The following is an 18,902-nucleotide window of genomic DNA, read 5'->3' on the forward strand; positions in this document are numbered from 1 at the left end:
CTTCCGGACACCCCGCGCCGCGGACCGGCCGCAGGGACAGCGCGCGAAGCTCCCGTGGCCACACCCCCGTCCCAGGCCACGCCCATCGCTATGACCACGCCGCCCCCCCGCGTTATGGCCACGCCCCACGCCGTGACCACGCCTCTCCCTTCCCGGTGCCTCCCTCGCGCCCTGGCCCTCGCTGCTCCGGTCCAGGCTCTGCTCCGGTACCGGGCGGGACGCGATCACCCCCTGCGGACCCAGCCCCGCTCGCCACTGCCCGCTTCCTGCCGCCCGTTCTGCTTCCGGCGCTGCCCCCGCCCCGCGGCGGCAGGAAGCGGAAGTGCCCGGTCGAGGCGGGGCGGCGGCGGCCGCCCCGGGCTGTCGGGGGCGGCTGGCGGGCCGCGGGCAGGGGGGCGGTGGGGCCGGGCCGGGGCCGGGGCCGGCCACGATGCCCCGGCGGAAGCAGAGTCACCCGCAGCCGGTGAAGGGTGAGTGCGCGGCGGGGCCCGGGGGCGGCGGTGGCGGCGGCCCGGCGGTGACCCGCGGCGCTCGGTGTGTTGCAGCGGACGCCGAGGACGGCCCCGAGGAGACGGCGGGAGCGGCGCTGGTGCTGCCCGGCGACCTGCTGCTGGGCCGCGGCCTGGCCTTCGAGAAGGGACCGCCAGGTGCGTGCCGCCCTGCGGGTCGGGTCGGGTCGGGTCTGGCCCGGCCCGGCCGTCCTGGGTCTCCGGCCCCGCCGGTACCGTCGCTCGGCCCCACCCGTCCGCCGCCTCCCCGGCAGCGCTCCCGCCTGGGGGCTGCCTGGCCCAGGAGAGCGTCCCCTCCCTCGGGTGAGGCTCCGGTTCCTGGTGTGGGCCCGCGCTGGTGGTCCCTGCCCGCCCGGCTCCCCGGGCACGGCTTGGTCCCATGGTGGGCGAGGGACGGCGGGTCCGCTCCCCCCCTCCCCCTCCCGAGCTGTCCCCCCCCACTCTGCCCGGGATCCCCCGTCCCGTCCCTGAGCCCCGGGCAGGGCTCTGCCGCCCCTCCGGGGTCTGGAGTAAGCGCAAGCCTCAGCTGGGGAGCAGGACCAGGGTCCACGGAGGATGTCAGAGAGCAATGTCTGGCCACGTCCTTGCACGCACCCCGGGGCCACAACTGCGCCTTCGGGGGACATGGCCACATTGAGGGGACAGTGGCACTGCCCCATACCTGGGGACAGAGGAATCCCGTGGCGTGGAGTGGGAGGCAGGGCCGGGGGTTACCCCGGTAATAGCCCCTGTGGAAAGGGAACAGGGCCACCCCGTCCTGCAGCCTCACCCACGGAGCTCCTGTAGCCGAACACTGCGGGTGGGCAGCAGCAGAAGGGATGGCCCAGGACACGCCGCGGGGGGTGGGGAGTCGCAGGTCCAGGTCAGGGACAGCTGGAGGCTGCTAGTGACAACGATTCAGCTTCTTGGCGCTGTCTTTCCAGCCCTGAGCACCAGCCGAGGGCGATGTGGGGCACTGATAGCTGTGAAGCTTTGTGCTCCTCTCCCATCATCCTGTCACAGGGCACTGGTGGTAGCCCAGGGGCTGCAGGAGGGTGGGTCTGTGGCCAGCCAGGCACAGAAATGCCTCCCGGGAACTTGGTACAGGCTTACTAATGTTTCTAGATATTGGAAAGGAATTATTTGCTGTGTGAGTGGTGAGTTGGGGGTGTTCAGCCTGGAGAAGAGAAGGCTGCAATGGGGAGACCTTAGAGCACCTTCCAGTGCCTGAAGGGGCTCCAGGAAAGCTGGGGAGGGACTTGGGACAAGGGCCTGGAGGGATGGGAGCCTGTGAGGGGGAAGGGTTTGCAGCTGGGAGAGGGGAGATGGAGAGGAGATCTTGGGCAGGGAGGGAGGGAGGGAGAAATGGTTTGGTTGGACTTGGTGATCTCCAAGGTCCTTTCCAGCCATGAGCATTCTGTGATTCTCAGGTGTGGGACATGGGTTAGTGGTGGCCTGGAATAAGGTGATGTCCTGGCTGGGCTGGAGTGGGCTAGGAGAAGGGGGAAGGGTTTGGAGCTGGGAGAGGGGAGATGGGGATGAGATGTGAGGGAGGAATTCCTTGGGGTGAGGGTACTGAGCCCCTGGTTGCCCAGGTTGCCCAAGGAAGCTGTGGCTGCCCCATCCCTGGCAGTGTCTCAGCCCAGGTTGGATGGGACTTGGAGCCCCCTGGGCTGGGGGAGGGGTCCCTGACCATGGCAGAGGGTGGCACTGGGGGAGCTTTAAGGTCCCTCCAACCAAACCTATTCCATGGTTCCCCCACCACCATGGGCCAGGAAGGTGTGTGTTTTTTCTGCCACGACGGAGGGGGCTGGTGTTGGAGGCCCATGGTGTTAGCTGTGGGAGCTGGACCAGCTGCTGTCCCCAGAGCTGGGGCATTGGCACAGCCAAGATGGGTTCAGGGCAAGTGTTAGGACACCCACCCACCCCACCTGCCTGGGTCCAGATGTGCCATCACTTTTTCCTACCAGCCAGGCCTGGCAGTGCTGGTGGGTTCTGGCTGCCTGCCCATCCCTGTGCCCCTCAGCATCCCATGATGCCAGATTCCCCATGTGGGGGTCTGGCTGATGGCTGTCACCAGGCTCAGCGAGCCCTGGGGCAGAGTGACAGGGTGTTCCCAGGTGCCCAGGACAGGCCCCTGCAGCAGGGGGCCTGCTGAGGTTCCTCACCCTGCTCTGCGCACTGCGGTGGGTGCTCTTGGGGTGAGTGCGGCTACCCAGCCCCTCATGGCTGCAGTCCCCTTCTCAGAGTGGTGGCATAAGCAGTGGGGCTGTGCCTGTCCCGCCAGGCTGACACCGTCCTCTCCCCACGGTCTCCTCAGCAGACACTCTGGTGGGGAAGATCGCCATCCCGGCGTACGCCCTGAGCGACGACGACTGCTCCTCCAGCTACCAGCAAGCTGAGTGTGGAGAGTGACCCCGAGGAGGGTGGAGAGCCCGGCCCCGCCGCCCTTCCCTGTCCCCAGTGTGGGCTGCAGCTGTCCGCCAGCCTGGGACAGAGCTGCCTGCAGTGCTCTGGCGCCGAGGGTGGCCGTGGCCAGCGCATCGTCTACTCCTGCCAGCTCTGCCCCTTTGCCTCCCACTACTCCAGCCACCTCAAGCGCCACATGAAGACCCACAACGGGGAGAAGCCCTTTGCCTGCCCACAGTGCGCCTACGCCTCTGCCCAGCTGGTGAACCTGACCCGGCACCTGCGCACACACACCGGGGAGAAGCCGTACCGCTGTACTGGCTGCAGCTTTGCCTGCAGCAGCCTGGGCAACCTCAAACGCCATGAGCGGGTCCACAGCCAGGACAAGCCCTTCCAGTGCGCTGCCTGTGACTACCGCTGCAATCAGAGCCGCAACCTGAAGCGGCACATGCTCAGCCACCGCCTGCCTGAGGGTGAGGGGCCGCACCGGCGGGACAAGGACCCAGGTAAAGAGAGGGGTTAGGAGGGGAGATGCTGTTGGGGCCTCACGGTGAGGGACAGGGGGAAGGGGCAAGCAGATGTCCTGCCATCAACCTGGGGCTCCACATGTCACCAGCCACAGCCCCACTGACATCCCCCTTTGTGTTTGTCCCACAGAGCCGCTGCTGCCCTGAGCTGAGCCTGCACGTGGGCAGCGGCCCCAGCCCCTTCCGCCCGGCTGCGCCCGGCTGCGGGGTGAGGAGGCGGCCGCCCTGCCTGAGCTGCTCTTCCCCTTCACCTGCCCGCATGTGCGGGGCTGGTGCTGGACGACGGCTTCGCGCAGGACGAAGGTCTGGCTGAGCAGGTCTGCGGGCGCTGCAGCATGGCGGTGCTGGGCACCGAGCCTGGCGCCAGCCCCCGCAAGGGCACCGGGGACAAAGGCTTCGCCTGCAGCCTCTGCCCCTTTGTCACCCACTACCCCAACCACTTGGCGCGGCACATGAAGACGCACAGCGGGGAGAAGCCCTTCGTCTGCTCACTCTGCCCCTATGCCTCTGCCCACCTTGACAACCTGAAGCGGCACCAGCGGGTGCACACGGGCGAGAAGCCCTACAAGTGCCAGCTCTGCGACTACGCCTGCGGCAACCTGGCCAACCTCAAGCGCCATGGGCGCATCCACTCGGGTGACAAGCCCTTCCAGTGCAGCCTCTGCAGCTACAGCTGCAACCAGAGCATGAACCTGAAGCGGCACATGCTGCGGCACACAGGCGAGAAACCTTTCCAATGCCGGAACTGCACCTACACCACCGGCCACTGGGACAACTACAAGCGTCACCAGAAGATCCACAGCCACCGCAATGCCAAAGCCCTCCTGGCCCCTCCAGCCGTGGGCACGGCCCTGCCCTAAGACAGCACTTAAGACTGGCACTGGTGGAGCCCAGCCCCATGCTGGGCTGGGGGTGTCTCGGCCCTAGGGCACCCCCAACACAGCCCCTGCCCTCCCTGGGGGAGGGACAGGCAGCAGACTCCACAGGGTGGCAGGCTTGGGGCTTCTTTGCGCAGGGCCCGCCAGGGTCTCCAGCAGCTCAGTCCTGCTGGAGCAGAGCGAAGGCAGGACTGGTGGCTCGGGTGCCAGCACTGGTGGTGCTGTTCCTGCCTGCCAGAGCCTTGCTCTGCCGGAGTTTGGGGAAAAACAGGGGGGGAAACAGGACTGGTTCTATGGCTGTTGCCATGCCAGTCAGTGTAATTTATATTGTGTATAAAAGCATTAAACAGTCGGTTTTGTTATCTGCTATTCTCCCTGGGGGCCTTGTTCTCCTTCAGGTAAGGACAGCATGGAGCTGTCAAGGTGTGCAAGGAGGGGAGGGACAGCGGCCAACCCCAACAGATAGCCCAGTACCAATCAGGATCCATTTTAATCATCATTGCAGTGTGTAAACATCGGTTACGGTCCATTAATGCTCTGGTCAGTCTGAGCAGCAGGAGATAACGTGGTTACAAGCCTAGATTACGCTGGAGTCTATGAGCAGGTTAGAGAGGGGGCCCTGCACAGGGCTCCCCTGGAGACAGTTTACTGTGGTCTGTCTCTGAGCAGAAACCTAAACGCTAATTTGGCATTTATGGAGCCTCAGGAGGGCGGCTCGATACCACCAGCCTGCCGCTCCAGCCCCCCAGGGCGGCTGGGCACTCAGGCCAGACCTTCCTGGCCAGGAAGGGGGCAGCTCCGTCCCCCACACTGGGCCAGGCCCCAGGACACAGCTCCAGGGCTGGGGCTGGCCCGGGGAACAAGCCCCTCTCCCAGCTGGAGCCAGCTGCAGGAGGCGTTCAGCTGCCCCCACCCCAAAGGCAACGGTGGGCTGGGGGCGAGTTGCCCAGCCCAGGGGGAGCAGGGGGAGGTGGATGTAGCAGGTGAGAGGCACGTTGATTGCAACCTGTCTGCAGGTCGTACATTCCTCAGCAAAGGCCCCTGGGGGGCTGCCCTATGAGTTGGCAGGGGGAGGGGGGGACACTACAGGTCTTCATCTCCGATGCCCTCGAAGGCGTAATTGCCATGGAAATCATTGGTGCCCACCTCGTTGGCGGAGCTGGAGTGGCTGATCCCACGCAGGCTGACGGAGGTGAGCTTGCTCTGCAGAGGGGGGGGGAGATGTTAGGAGGACCCCTGCTCCGCTCCGCCCCGCTCCCCCCAAGGTCTGCGTCGACGCTGTGCCCACACACAACTCACCGAGAGTTTGGCCATCGGCTCCCGGGAGGTATCAGGTGAGTCCTGTGGCACAGGATGGCACAGTCAGGGACACGCTGCCTGCCCTTCCCACCAGCCCTTGGCTACCACTCCCCCTTGTGGGACAAGGCCAGGCCACCCTCCCGTCCCGGGCTCCAGGAGCTACATGGGAATGGGGCACCACAGCCCTCCGGGCTAGCCCCAGCCCCTCCAAGGGGACAATGGCACCTCTGGGTGGTGGTCTCTGCCCCACTGCAGGCAGAGACACCCACGGCCCCTTCCTTGTCCCCATGGGTCCCACTCACCAGCAGCGGGGGGGACTTCACAGCTTGCTGACTGTCTGAGCGCCGCAGGGCCCCATTTGCCCGCCGGCGGAACATCTGCAGCAGAAGAGCTGGGCTCAGCCGCAGGGTACCCGCAGGCAGCTCCAGAGGCTCAGGTGGCCCATGGCGACCCTTCAGCTGGCCCCATCCTGAGGAGAGCAAGCAGGGCCTGGCCTGGACCCCAGGAAGTCATGGAGGCAGGAGGGGAACCCCACCCCAGAGCCAACACCGAGCCCCTACCCTCACCTTGCGGATGCTGCCTCCAGACTTTTTCACCATCAGCTCATCCACCATGGACTGCAGGCAGATGCTCAGCATGATGGCCTGCAAGGAAGAGGTGTCAGAGGCTCCAAGCACCCCCACAGCTTTCCTGACATGCCATGTCAAGCCCAGACCAGTCCTCACACGTGTCCACCATGCTTGTCCTACCTGTGGGCTGGTGATGGTGACCCATTGCAGCCTGTCCTTGCTCATTAAATACTCGAAAGCCAACTCCAGCTTCACCTCAGACTTTCCTGGGCTGCTCCCGAGGGGCCATTGCTCATTGGCACCTGCAAGGGCAAAGGCTGAGGCTGGGGAACATCCCAAGGGAACACAGCCAGCGTCCCAAGGCCCTGTGCTGAGGGCAGCCCCCACCAGGTGTGGGACACCCTACCCAGCTCCCGCTGGCATTCTAGAATCATGGAATGGTTTGGGTTGGAACTCATCTAGTCCAGCCCCCTGCAGTGAGTGGGGACATCTTCAACCAGTCCAGGTGGCTCAGAGCTCCCCCCAACCTAACCCTGACTGTTTTCAGGAATGGGGCATCAAAACCTCTCTTGAGAACCCTGTTCCTTCCTTAGATCTAGTCTGACTCTCCCTTCTCTTCGTTTAAAACCATCACGCCTTGTCCTGTTGCTATAGGCTCTGCTAAAATGTCTGTTCCCATCTTATAGGCCTCTTCAGACGCTGGAAGGTTCTCTAAGGTCCCCCCACAGCTTTCTCTTCTCCAAGCCGAACTCTCTCAGCCGTTCATCACAGCAGAGCTGCTCCAGCCCTCAGATCATCTCTGTGGCCTCCTCTGGAACTGCTCCAACAGCTCCATGTCTCCTGTGCTGAGGACCCCAGAGCTGGACTCAGCACTGCAAGGAAGGGTCTCATCAGAGCAGAGTCAAGGGGCAACCACCACCAGGTCCTCCCACAGCAGCAGAGCCCCTTGAATGCCCTCATGCTGATGACCCCCCCAGCCCCAAAGCACAACCCCAGGCCCTGCCATGTCCAGTTGGGCTTGCAGCAGGTGACAGAGCCAGCACCTGTCCTTGGGCAGAGCTGCAGGACCAGCCTGGCACTGCTCGGTCCCACCAGCCCCACTGAGCAAGTGTCACTCACCGAGGAGGTGACCCGCCAGCACCGCATGCGTGTGACCTTGAAACTGCCTTCCTTGATCTGCTCGTTGGGCAGCCGCACCTGGAAGTTGAGCTCGTTGTTGCCCGCGCTGACGACGACGTGACACCCCTTCTCGGGGAAGTCGGTAACGCAGGGGTCGAACTTGAGATAGCCGTAGTACTTGAGGGTCTGTGCCAGGCGGATGAACTGTGGGCAGAGCCGGGAGAAGGCAGCAAGCTCAGCACTGCACCCACCGCCCCACTGCGGGAACTGCTCCAGAGACAGTACCATGCTCTCCCCTACCTCCTTCTTGGAGACTTTTTCCTGCAAGGACTTCAGCTGCCGGTGCTGCTCCTTGTTGACCAGGATCCATCTGTGCTCGATGTCCGACACCGTCTGCCAAGAAGCAGAGTCCGGTGAGCAGCTGGGCCCAGAGCCACCTGAGGCCCCGCAGCCTGGGCCATATCGACCCTCACCTGCGCATACAGCAGGTTCAGCCCCACGTGATGCTCCATCACGTCGTCATCATAGGAGGAGTCCCAGTAGCTAGAAGTGAATTACACAGGTCAACCTCTTTTCCAGCTCTAGACAGCCATGGGGAGAAAAACACATACCCATGCTGGGAGAAGGTGCTGGGCTGGCTCTGTGGCCACCTGCCCCAGTAGCCACTGTTTGCCATAGCCCAGTCTCCCACTCCGAGGTGGGAATGAGAAACAGAAACAGGAACCAAGCCCAGCAGGGCAGCTCGGCCCCCAGTGTCATGGCAGGGGACACCCAGGGGTGTGCCTGGGGACACAGCATCCCATGGGTGATGATGGCAGGAGGTCAGAGAAGAGACCTCCCTCCACTGCTCCAGCATCTGTTGGTCCCCAGCCCTGCTGCCCACCCACTGACCTCTTGCGCAGGATGATCCTGAACTCGGCGTTGTGCAGGCTGGTGACCGACACATACGGCAGCTCAAACTCCTGCAGCTTCCGCACAACTGTGGTGAAACAGCAGTTCAGCAGTGGTCAGGGGCAGGGGGAGCCCACGAGACACCCACCCACCCAGGGTGTGCCAGGGGAGCCCGCTAGGTCCCCCTACCCCGGGCAGGGCCAAGGGGTCCAACCACACAGCTCTCATCCAGGGCAGATGCCCCACCACACCTCCCTGGGGCTCCAGCCTGCTCTACTCACAAGAGAAAGCTCCATCCTTGGTCTCTCTCACTAGGAAGAGGCTGAAGTAGCCGACCAGGTCATCTGGCAGATCCAGCTTGGAGGCCACAGCCTGGGAGCAAGAGCAGGAGGTCACCACTGCCCCATACCCTTACCCTGCAGCAGGATCCAGCCTGTAAGCAGGAGGGCAGCACCTCTGCTTCACTGGTGGAGGGACAAGTGGGACCTGGGGGACCACTGCCACCATGAAACAGCTGAGGACCTCCCCAGCCTTGGTCCAAAGGGGCACCATTGGACCACCCCTTCCAACTGCACTGCTCTCAGCCCCTCAAGACAGCCCTGCTCCAGGATGGGGACCTGGTGGGGAGGGACTAAGGGAACTCCTGACCAAGTGGGAAACCACAGAAATCAACAGGACGAGCTGGTCCTGAACAGCACAAGGCTTTTGGCACCTCAAGAACATCCTCTGTCTGGTCTGAGGTAAGGATGGTGACCTTGACCTTCTGGCCATTGGAGAGCATCACTTCCAGCACCACCTCCTCTGTGGGGATCTGCTGTGTCTCCTGCAGAGAGAACCAGGATCAGTACCCCAGATCCTCCATTGCCAACCACCCTCAGGCCACCCGATGGTCCGAGGGGTCCCAGCAGCCCACCCCTTTCACCCAGCAGCTCCAGCCCCCTCACCTGCTGGGCCTTGCGCAAGAAGCTGTTGAAGGTCTCGCTGCCTCCCAGCGTTGGGTCCTGCCGCACTGGGGGTGGAAGGCAGCAAGAAGCAGGGTGTTAGGTGGGCAGGGGCCCTCACCAGCCCCTGTCTGCTCCGCAGCCCCTCAGTTTGCAACCAGTGCATGTGCAGTGTGCAGGGCGTGCACAGGGGCAGCCAGGGACCCTGCAGGTGCAGGCAGCAGCACAAGGCTGGGAGCTGGGAGCAGTGGGACGGGTGGTGTGGGGAGAGACCAAGCAGGGCAGACCCAGCTTACCAGCCTGCATGTACTTCTCCAGCTGCTCCCGCCGCTGCTCCACCTCTGCCGGGGTGAGGGTGAAGATCTTCTTCCGGGGAAAGGCTGGCACCACGTTAGCTCCATACTCCTTCCTTAGCTGGGAAGAGAGCAGAGCAATGTGGGAGCCGGCTGGGAGGTGGTGGCTGCACTGCGGTTCCCAGGGCTGGGGATGGTCCCTACCTGCTCGTGCAGCCCCAGAAGTTGGCTGTAGCGCACCCGGCAGTGCAACACCCCATTCACATGGATGTTATAGGCCTGCAGGGAGAGACAACAGTCAGACTGCAGCATTGGGAAGGGCCTGGTAGTCAGCTCAGCTGATGGGACACAGGAAACACCCCAGGGAAACCCCAGCAGGGCACAGACACAGCCCCCAGTATGATCAGGACCAGGAGGGATCAGGACGAGGAGGGGCTGCTGGCAGCAGTTAAGGGCTATGCATCAGCAGATGAAGATGGATGGAGCATCCTGGCTGGTACCATCACTGAGGGCACTGGTGATGCCACACCTTGAATCCTGGGGTCAGTTCTGGGCCCTTCCAGAGCAGAAGGACATTGAGAGGCTGGAGTGTGTCCAGAGAAGGGCAATGAAACAGGGGAAAGGTCTGGAGAAGTTGTGAGGAGGATCTGAGGGAGCTGTGGGTGCTGATCCTGGAGCAGAGGAGGCGGAGGGGAGACCTTGTGGCTCTCTGCAACCCCCTGAGAGGAGGTTGGAGCCAGGGGGGGTCGGGCTCTGCTCCCAAGGAAGAAGGGATGGGACAAGAGGAACTTTTGGCACACCTCAAGTGGTGCCAGGGGAGGTTTAGGTTGGAGCTGGGGAAGAATTTCTGCCTGGAAAGGGTTGTCAGGGCCTGGCCCAGGCTGCCCAGGGCAGGGCTGGAGTCCCCATCATGCCTGGAGGGGTTTCAGAGCAAGCCCTGGGGATGTGGGGATGAGGGACATGGGGCAGGGGTGGCCTGGGCGGTGCTGGGGGAACAGCTGAGCTCAATGATCTCAAGGGTCTTTTCCAACCAACACAGCTCCACAATTCCATGACTTGCACAGCTAAATGCAATGACAGCACTGAAAGGTTCCTGTGTGCTGCCCCTATGAAGATGCTTTGTGTTGCTGCAGACCTGCAGCCCAACAAATCTGTCAAAACTGCTCAGGATGTACAAGTATATCCAAGGAATGGACATGAGGAAGGTGCAACCCTGCAGCTGCCCAGCCACCCTGAAGCCTCGTGGACAAGTCCCCCCCTCACTGCTACCTGCAGCCCGGGCCATGGGATTCCATTTTCCTGCGCTGCAGGCAGCCCTGGGGCCACCACAGTATGTTCCAGCACCACAGGGGTTCTGGTTGCTTTGACACATAAGTGTTGCTGCAGAGATCCCAGCATACATGCCCCCAGCCCTGGAATGTGCCCTTCAAGGTGAGCAGACGCTGAGACCCCAAGGCACAGCTCTGCTCCCAGCCGGTGATCACAGTCCAAGAAGGCACCTCCGATGTCCTCCTGCCCTAGCACAGGGGATGCCCACTGCCCAGGCCATGCTGCATAGGCACAGCCCCTGCAGAGGGACCGGGACGGATACTGTGTGGCCCAAACAGCGCTCCTGCCTGCCCAGCCACAGCCTGGAGCACACAGGGCCCGTGGCTCCCTGCCCACAGGCAGGGCTCTTGGGAGGTCATCAGCTGCTGCCCAGGCCCAGAGCTGTCCTCTGACACTGGGGACAAGGAGTTTCCTGGCCCAAGGAGCCATCACAGCACCGAAGGGCAAAGTGGATGGGGCTGAACAGACCTTGGAGGCTGGTTCCTCCAGCACTTGTGCTGACCACAGCTACCAGAATGACAGAAAGGTCAAGGTCAGACAGGACCACTGGAGATCATCTAGTCCAGCCCCCCTGCCCAAGCAGGTTTGCCTGCAGCAGGTGGCATGGGATGGCATCCAGGCAGGTTTTGAATGCCTCCAGAGAGGGAGACTCCACAGCTGCTCTGGGCCAGTGCTCTGCCACTCTGAAAGTCATGCTCAGATGGAACTTCCTGCATTCCCGTTTGTGCCCATTGCCCCTCATCCTGTCATTGGGCACCACTGAAAAGAAAGAGTTTGGCCCCATACTCTTGACACCCAGCCTCTAGATACCTATAAGCACTGATAATATCCTCTCTCACCCTGCCCTCCTCCAGGCTGAGCAGCCCCACGTCCTCATGAGAGATGCTCCTGTACCCCCACCAACCTCGCAGCCCACCATTGGTCTCTCTCCAGTAGCTCCTTGTCTTTCTTGTTCTGGGCAGCCCAGAACTGGACAAAGAACTCCAGATGTGGCCTCCCCAGGGCAGAGTGCACGGGGAGGATCACTCTTCCCCAGCTCATGACTGCCCTCCGTCCCCAACACGCTGCCCCGTGCTTCCGAGAGGACCACGGGGATCCCTGAGTGGGGTCTCGGTAAAGGGGGCAGGAAGGGCTCCCCAGGACAGCAGGCACAGAGGAGGGGGATGCCCGGAGGAGCGAGGAGCACAGCATGGACCAGCCGGACCCTGTTGGGCGGTGAATGAGCTCCCGGCCGGGCCACCAACCGCCTCGCAGCAGCCGCCCCCGGGTCCCGGGGATCCACTCCCGGGGAGCTGCCAGCTGGAGGGCGTTCACGTCCCGCCGAGCAAAACAGGAAGCCGGGAAGTATGGACGGACGGACAGATGGACGGGCTGGGGGGCAGGATGAGCCGGGCCCCGGGGACGGGACGGGCCCCACCACCACCATTCCTCCCGCCCGCAGCGCACCGGACCAGCCGCCCCCCGGGGATCCCTGGAACCCCCCGAGTCTCCCGGGGGCCGCCCCGTCCCTCCCAGCCCCGGGGCGCGGGCACCGAGAGCAGGACGCTGGCCGGGGGTAGCGGGCAGCCGGGGGCTCTTCACCCGGTCTCGGACCACACAGGCCGCCCGCAATGGCTGCGGGGGCTGCGGGCCCACACGACCCCACCGGACGGTCGGGACGGCGGCCCCGGTGCCGCAGGGCGCTGCCGCCGTGGGGCCGCCGCCGGAACCGGGGCCGCTCCGCTCCACCCCGGCCCCGCTCACCACGTAGGCGGCGCCGCCGTCGCCGGCGCGGGTCTCGGTCTCGGGGATGGAGAAGTGCATGGCGGGGCCGGGGCCGGTACCGGTACCGGGCAGGGCCGGGTCGCGCGCCCCCGCTACCTGCCGCGCGCCGCCATGTCGGGCAGGGAGCTCCCGGCACCGCCCCGCGGGGCCCCGCGATGGCGCGGCCGGTGGAACCGCCCGCCGGGGCCGGCCCGGCCACCTGCCCCGCCCCGGTGACACCCCCCCACACCCACGGCAGCCCCGGGGCTCCGTGCGGGACCCCCGCCGGAGCGCCCGGTGCTGAGCGCCGGCCCGGAGCGGGACGGGCCCCGGCCGCAGGGAACCCGGAGAAGGGAGCCGGGCCTGGAGATGCGCTGGGCCGCACTGGCAGTGGTCAGGGAGGGGAAGGATGGGGAGGGACACCCCGGCGGAGGGACCGTCCCCCGGCCACCCGGTGGCGTCATGCGGGGGGGGCGGTGACGTCATGATCGGTCACGGGGAGCTGGCGGGCGGCGGGGTCCTCCGGGGCGGCAGGGGGCGCTGCAGGGGGCGCTGCAGGCAGGTGTCATGGCGGAGCGGGGCGCGCCGGGCGGTGAGTGAGCGAGTGCGGGCGGCGGGACCCTGCCCGCGGCACCGGCCCGACCCCGTCTCCACCCCGGTGCTGGGCACCCCTCGGCTCCCGGTGCCGGTGTCTTCCCGGTCCCGTTTACGCTTCCCCTCGTTGCAGGTGCGGGCCCCGAAGCCGCCGTGCCCGTGCCGGCGGGAGCGCAGGTGAGCGGGGCCGTGGGGCTGGGACCGGTGCGGGGTCCTGTGCGGGTCCGGGAGCTGCCTGACGGTCTGTGCCCGCAGGCCCCGGAGCTCTCCCGGGAGGAGAAGCTGCAGCAGCGGAAGGAGAAGAAGCAGCAGAAAAAGAAGAAGAGGAGCGAGAAGGGTCCGGTGGCAGAGTCCCCGGAGCTGGGGACACCATCCGAGCCTGGGCAGTCGCGGGGTGAGGACCTCCTTCCCCCCAGGAAGCCTCCCGAGGCTGGGCAACCCACGGCAGGCATGACCAGCACCATGTTGGGGCCCTCGAGGGTCTCTGTGGCAAGAAAAGTCCCGAGCCAGGAGCATTCTCCAGTTGGGGAGGCCATGGTGGGACCTCTAGGGTGTCCAACCTCTCCACACCCGAGCCCTGGTACCACAAGTACCTGTGTCTTGCGGGGACTGAATCTGGAGAGGCAGGTCCCCTCCACACCCGAGCATGGGGCTGGCCTGGTGGTCCCCGTGTCAGCTGCACAGGGGTGGCGAGGTCCTGGAGAACATGGGGCTTAGTCCCACCCTCCTCCCCAGAGGCGGACCCTGCACAGAGGAGGGTCTCCCTGCCACCACCTGCCCCACACCAGAGTACGTCTGGTGGGTAAAGCAGGACACAGATCTCCCCCTTCCCTTCCTGCAGTTGCTGCTCACCCCACACCCCCCCCAGCCTTGGCAGATGGCCCCAACGATGGCGAGAAGCCTGTGGGGAGCAAGAGCAAAGCGGAGCTGCGAGCAGAGCGCCGAGCAAAGCAGGAGGCCGAGCGGGCCCAGAAGCAGGCGAAGAAAGCAGAGCTGAGCCAGGCGGCCACCACAGCCAAGCCCCGGCTGGCACCCACCGAGTCCCAGTCTGGTAGGGACATCATCAGCACAGGGTGGGGAGGGGGCTGCGGTGGGCGGCTATCCTTCCCATCCTCCTGTCCTGAGTGCGGGGGCGGTGTGGCTGGGCTGGGGTCCCCTCATGCCACCTCCCCCACTGTCCCCACAGTGGTGAAGCGGCTGCCAGAGCACGTGCAGGTGGATGACCCCACTGCCCAGAGGAGACTGGCCAAGAAGCTGGAGCGGCAGCAGGTGGGAAGAGGGCTGGGTGAGGGGCTGCAGTGTGTGTGGTGGGACTGGTGTGGTGGAAGGGAGTGCTGGGGGTGCTGGAGGGGGCAGGGCTGCATGGCAGCTTGGGTGAACCACGCTCAATACCATTTGGTGACAGGTACCTCTGAGGCAGGACTATGGCACCAAGGTCAACCTGTTCTCCCACTTGCACCAGTACAGCCGCAAGAAGCCACTGACACAGCAGATGAGGTATGTAGCTTTCCCAGCACAGGCCCAGTCAGTCATTTCGTTCAGTTTTGACTTGCCTGGCTGAAAAATGTCCATAGTGAAGAGAGGACTGGGTGTCCTGGGGCTTGGTGGAGTGGAGGAGCAGCAGCAGGGACACATGTCCAGCCTGTGAGGTGTGATGAGCTGCCATCAGACCATGCAGGAGCTGTGGGGTTGGCCTCAGATCACAGAGCAAGTGGGGACATGCAGACAGCTCCTTTTTCAGGCTGTCTCCTGGTGTGGTTTGGGGGCCTGGTGATGGGCTCGTTCTTCCTGCCAGCCCTGACAGCTCTTGTCTTTGTCCTTGCAGCATCCCTTCCACTGTCATTCATCCGGCTGTGGTGCGCCTTGGGCTCCAGTACTCCCAGGGCATCATCAATGGCTCCAACGCCCGCTGCATTGCCCTGCTGGAAGTCTTCAAACAGGTACACGAGCAGCTGCATCACATGCAGGCAATTTTTTTCTGACCACTGAGGCTCTGTCTGCACTCAGTCTTCCTTGGCTTCTTCCTTCTGACCATGCCCAGGGCTGGGTCCTGTTGGGATCCTGTTTGGTGGTGCTGCTGACGCTGCAGATTCGGGTTCCTCAAGCACCCCTTTGCCTCCGCTGGGAATGCATGTCAAGCTGTGCCTGGTCTGCAGCCTCCTGGGGCTGGAGGCCATGTGCTCATTCTCTCTCCCTTCTTCTCTCAGCTGATCCGGGATTACTCCACTCCCCCCAATGAGGAGCTGTCACGGGACCTGGTGGCCAGGCTGAAGCCACACATCAGGTGAGGGACTGCAGCTCCACAGAGCATGATCCATCAGTCACCTCTCTGGGTTGGTGTCCACCCAACCTTGGGCTGACTTCTCTGGAGCTCTGCCCCCTCCCATCACCCCCAGGCATACCCTGCTGCTGCCTGTTCCTGCCCCAAGGCTGCTCTGAAGCCAACTCCGTTTCCTATGCAGCTTCCTGAACCAGTGCCGGCCCCTCTCGGCCAGCATGGGCAATGCCATTAAGTTCCTCAAGAAGGAGATTTCATGTCTGCCTGACACCCTGCGAGAGGAGGAGGTGAGTGGCCTCAGGCGGGGGTGCACCACGCCAGGGACTGGGCTGTTCAGGTGGCTGGGCTGGGAGGAGTGGAGGGGTGTAAGGTGGAGTCTCCTGGTCCCAGTGGAAGCAGCACTCCACTGCAGGCCTGGTCAGTAGCCAGTGTTGCACCTGCATTGAAAAGGTGACCCTGGGTGGCTGCAGGAAGGGACAGGCTGGTCCAGCTGGCACTGTGTGCTGTGGGGAACCACAGAAGCCACAGCAGGCAGTACCACAAGCTGCCCTTGCCCACCAGGACTGTCTGTCAGCATGGCTTGGCAGCAGCAGTAAAGCCATGGGTGAAGAGGAAGATGTTTTTTCAATGATCAGTTCCATCCCAGGCAAAAAGCTCCCTAGGAGCTGTGGAGCAAGAGGCAGGGAGACATCAGAATATCTGCGGTGCGATGAGGCCAGCTGTGCCTGATGGCACTGTCCTCCCCAGGCAAAGGAGAAGCTGCAGGACACCATTGACAAATACCTGCGGGAGAAGATTCTTTTGGCAGCTGAAGCCATTTCAAGGTCTGCCTTTGAGAAGATAAATGACAACGATGTGATCCTGGTGTATGGATGGTAAGAGGGGAGCTGGGGCAGCAGGGGGGAAGAAGGAATGCAGCAGCTGAGTGAACATGGAAGCTCTTGCAAAAGCTTTTCAGGGGTGGGAAGGTCAGCGTTGCCCAAAGGGGAGGCTGTGTCTCTGGGTCCAGCAACTAGAAATAAAACTGAAATAGTGCTTTAGACAAAGCAGAGAGCTCTTTAGGACTCCTGTCCCATCCTGGGAGGCTGAAGAGCTCATGTCACAAGGTGGTGCTTCCAGAAACCCAGATCCACTGCTGCTCCCATGCAGGGCAATTTCAGAGCAGCTGTGGCTGTTCACAGGTGTTTTAAACAAACTGCAACAAAGTCAAATGTCAGGAAACAAAAATAGAGAAAGTCATCCTTCTTTTGAGTGACCGTTTCCCCAGAAATAAAGATGAGAAAAGCAGTCAGAATCCACCATGGCAAAACAGAGCACAGATGTGATGTGCCCCCTGGGGTGATGGGCAGGGGTAGGAAGAGGGCAGTGCAGGCTTGGTGCATAACGAGTGGAAATTGGAGAGGGTCTGAAAGGTGAGACCGTCACTGTGGTCACAGTCAGGTCAGTGCTGCTTCCAGGGAGGGCTGAGACATTGCTTTTCCCAGGGGTGCAAAGGCAGGGAGAAGGGTTCTAGAAGTAAGCATAGCAGGAGGGTGTCTGGAAGTGGTGATGGTGGACATGTGCTCTGCCCAGATTCATCTCTGTGCAGCACCAGCCATCAGGGGTTTGGTGGAAGCCCAGCTCCTGCCCTGGGTGAGGGAGACATTGTTCTGTTTGGGCTGGGTGTGCCTGGGGACGCGCTGTGGCAGCTGGGGCTGTCAGTGCCAGTCCCTGCCATCAATCTCACGTCAGCGCTGTCCCCTGGGCGAGGGCTCAGGAATCCTGCCCAGCCGGGCGTCTGGACCCAGGGCAGTGCTGGGAGCACAGGGCAGCTTTCTCACACCTGGGCATCTCTCAGCTCTTCCCTGGTGAACCGCACGCTCTGCGACGCCCACGCCAAGAAGGGCCGAGCCTTCCGCGTGATCGTGGTGGACAGCCGGCCACGGCGGGAGGGCCGGGAGACGCTGCGCCGGCTGGTGCGCCAGGGCATCCGCTGCACCTACGTCATGATCAATGCCATCTCCTATGTGCTACCGGAGGTGGGGAGTGGTGGTGGGAGGGAGGGGGGAGGCTGCTGCAGGACAAAAGATGCCAACAGATCTGTGTGCTTCCCTGCCAGGTGTCCAAAGTGCTTCTGGGAGCCCACGCACTCCTGGCCAATGGCTCCGTCATGTCCCGGGTGGGGACATCCCAGATAGCCCTGGTCTCCAAGGCTTACAACGTGCCTGTCCTGGTGTGCTGCGAGACCTACAAGTTCTGTGAGCGAGTACAGACAGACTCTTTTGTCTCCAACGAGCTGGGTAAGGCTTCTGTCCCCATCCCCCTACCTGGGACCTGCTCCCTCATCCCACTGCTAGCCAGGATGGGTTGCTATGCCCTGCTCTTCCCCTTCCCAGGTGAGGGGCCACACTCAGGCTAAGGGTGGCCTGGTGGGCAGCAGTGCTGCATTCTTCCAGGACAGGACATAGAGGGACTATTGCTCTCCCTGATCCTGCTCCTTTCTCCACAGATGATCCCGATGACCTAATTGTGCTCCGGAAGGGCCATGCCCAGCTGGGTGGCTGGGCAGAGAACAAGTCTCTGCGTCTCCTCAACTTAGTCTATGACGTGACGCCACCCGACCTGGTGGATCTGGTCATCACGGACTTGGGCATGATCCCCTGCACCTCGGTGCCTGTTGTCCTGCGTGTCAAGAATGTGGATCAGCAGTAGTGGTAGCTGCACGGACACTAATAAACCAGGCCCCACAATACACCTTTGTCTGCCTTCTGTGTTGTGGCAGGAACCCTGGTGTCACCACAGGCTCAGCTCTGTGCTCTCCTTGGGCACACTGGAACTTTTCCCCAGCTCTGCCCATCACCTCCAGCTCCAGGCTCTATCAGTGAAGGACCTTCCCTGTCCCTGGGGGAAATTGTAGGATGCTAGAATCACAGAAATACTTTAGGTGGGAAGGTACATGTAGGTGTAGGTTTAGGTGGGAAGTTCATGCAGTCCCATCGCCCTGCCTATGGGCAGGGACATCTCTGACCAGATCAGGCTGCTCAGAACCTCATCAAACCTGACCTCTAATGTTTCCAGCAAAGGGGCATGCACCACCCCTCTGGGGAGCCTGGGCCTGGGTCTCGCCACACTCACTGTAAAAAAAAATTATTTCTGAGATCTAGTCTGAATCTTCCCTCTTCTACTTTAAAACCACCACACCCTATCCTATCGCTACAGGCTCTGCTGAAAAGTTTGTCCCCACGTTTCTTAAAGGCTTCTTTATAATACTGAAAGGCTTCAATAAGGTCTCCTGCAGCCTTCTCCTGACTAAAACACCCCAGTTCTCAGCTGTTCCTTGCAGCAGAGGTGTTACACCCTGCAGACCACTGCAGTGTCACAATGGTGACAGACAGTCGAGCTGGGCCCCAAGTGCCTGGGCTGCTCCCCAGCGAGAGGAGCCTGGGGCAGGGTCCAGCCTGAGCTGGGGTTCTGGCATGGGGAAGCGGCATGACCTCCCTTGACCTCACACATCCTGCAGCGTTCACATCCCTCCCAGGTGGAGTAAAATCCCTGGCACCTGGCA

The 18,902-nt window shown here is 62.9% G+C and overlaps 3 protein-coding genes across 4 annotated transcripts; 2 read left to right on the forward strand and 1 right to left on the reverse strand.

Moving 5' to 3' along the window:
- Positions 1-410: 410 nt before the first annotated feature.
- Positions 411-4,669, forward strand: ZNF513 (zinc finger protein 513). Its single transcript, XM_030468835.1, is given in 6 exon segments — positions 411-470; positions 546-647; positions 2,809-2,885; positions 2,887-3,403; positions 3,555-3,679; positions 3,682-4,669. Coding segments are annotated over 6 exon segments (1,464 nt in total). The 5' UTR covers positions 411-430; the 3' UTR covers positions 4,285-4,669.
- A 100-nt stretch (positions 4,670-4,769) lies between these two features.
- Positions 4,770-12,656, reverse strand: SNX17 (sorting nexin 17). The gene is given in 16 exon segments (XM_030468836.1): positions 4,770-5,505; positions 5,602-5,643; positions 5,904-5,978; positions 6,168-6,245; positions 6,351-6,451; positions 6,454-6,472; positions 7,290-7,493; positions 7,590-7,682; positions 7,763-7,832; positions 8,181-8,268; positions 8,462-8,552; positions 8,893-9,003; positions 9,125-9,189; positions 9,418-9,535; positions 9,619-9,693; positions 12,487-12,656. Coding segments are annotated over 16 exon segments (1,410 nt in total). The 5' UTR covers positions 12,547-12,656; the 3' UTR covers positions 4,770-5,385.
- Positions 12,657-13,043: 387 nt separating this feature from the next.
- On the forward strand, positions 13,044-18,089 carry EIF2B4 (eukaryotic translation initiation factor 2B subunit delta). Of its 2 annotated transcripts, XM_030468869.1 has the most exons (14): positions 13,045-13,078; positions 13,214-13,257; positions 13,336-13,474; positions 13,922-14,131; positions 14,267-14,349; positions 14,486-14,577; positions 14,906-15,020; positions 15,288-15,364; positions 15,543-15,645; positions 16,106-16,233; positions 17,196-17,205; positions 17,314-17,376; positions 17,457-17,637; positions 17,847-18,089. In XM_030468869.1, the coding sequence occupies exons 1-14, from the start codon at positions 13,054-13,056 to the stop codon at positions 18,047-18,049; spliced, it is 1,473 nt and encodes a 490-aa protein (XP_030324729.1). In that variant the 5' UTR covers positions 13,045-13,053; the 3' UTR covers positions 18,050-18,089. The 2 variants fall into 2 exon arrangements, with proteins under 2 accessions (XP_030324728.1, XP_030324729.1); XM_030468868.1 differs by having other exon boundaries at positions 13,044-13,078; positions 17,196-17,376.
- The last annotated feature ends 813 nt before the right edge of the window (positions 18,090-18,902 follow it).

This window comes from Calypte anna, unplaced genomic scaffold, assembly GCF_003957555.1.
Source record: "Calypte anna isolate BGI_N300 unplaced genomic scaffold, bCalAnn1_v1.p scaffold_86_arrow_ctg1, whole genome shotgun sequence".
NCBI lineage: Eukaryota > Metazoa > Chordata > Aves > Apodiformes > Trochilidae > Calypte > Calypte anna.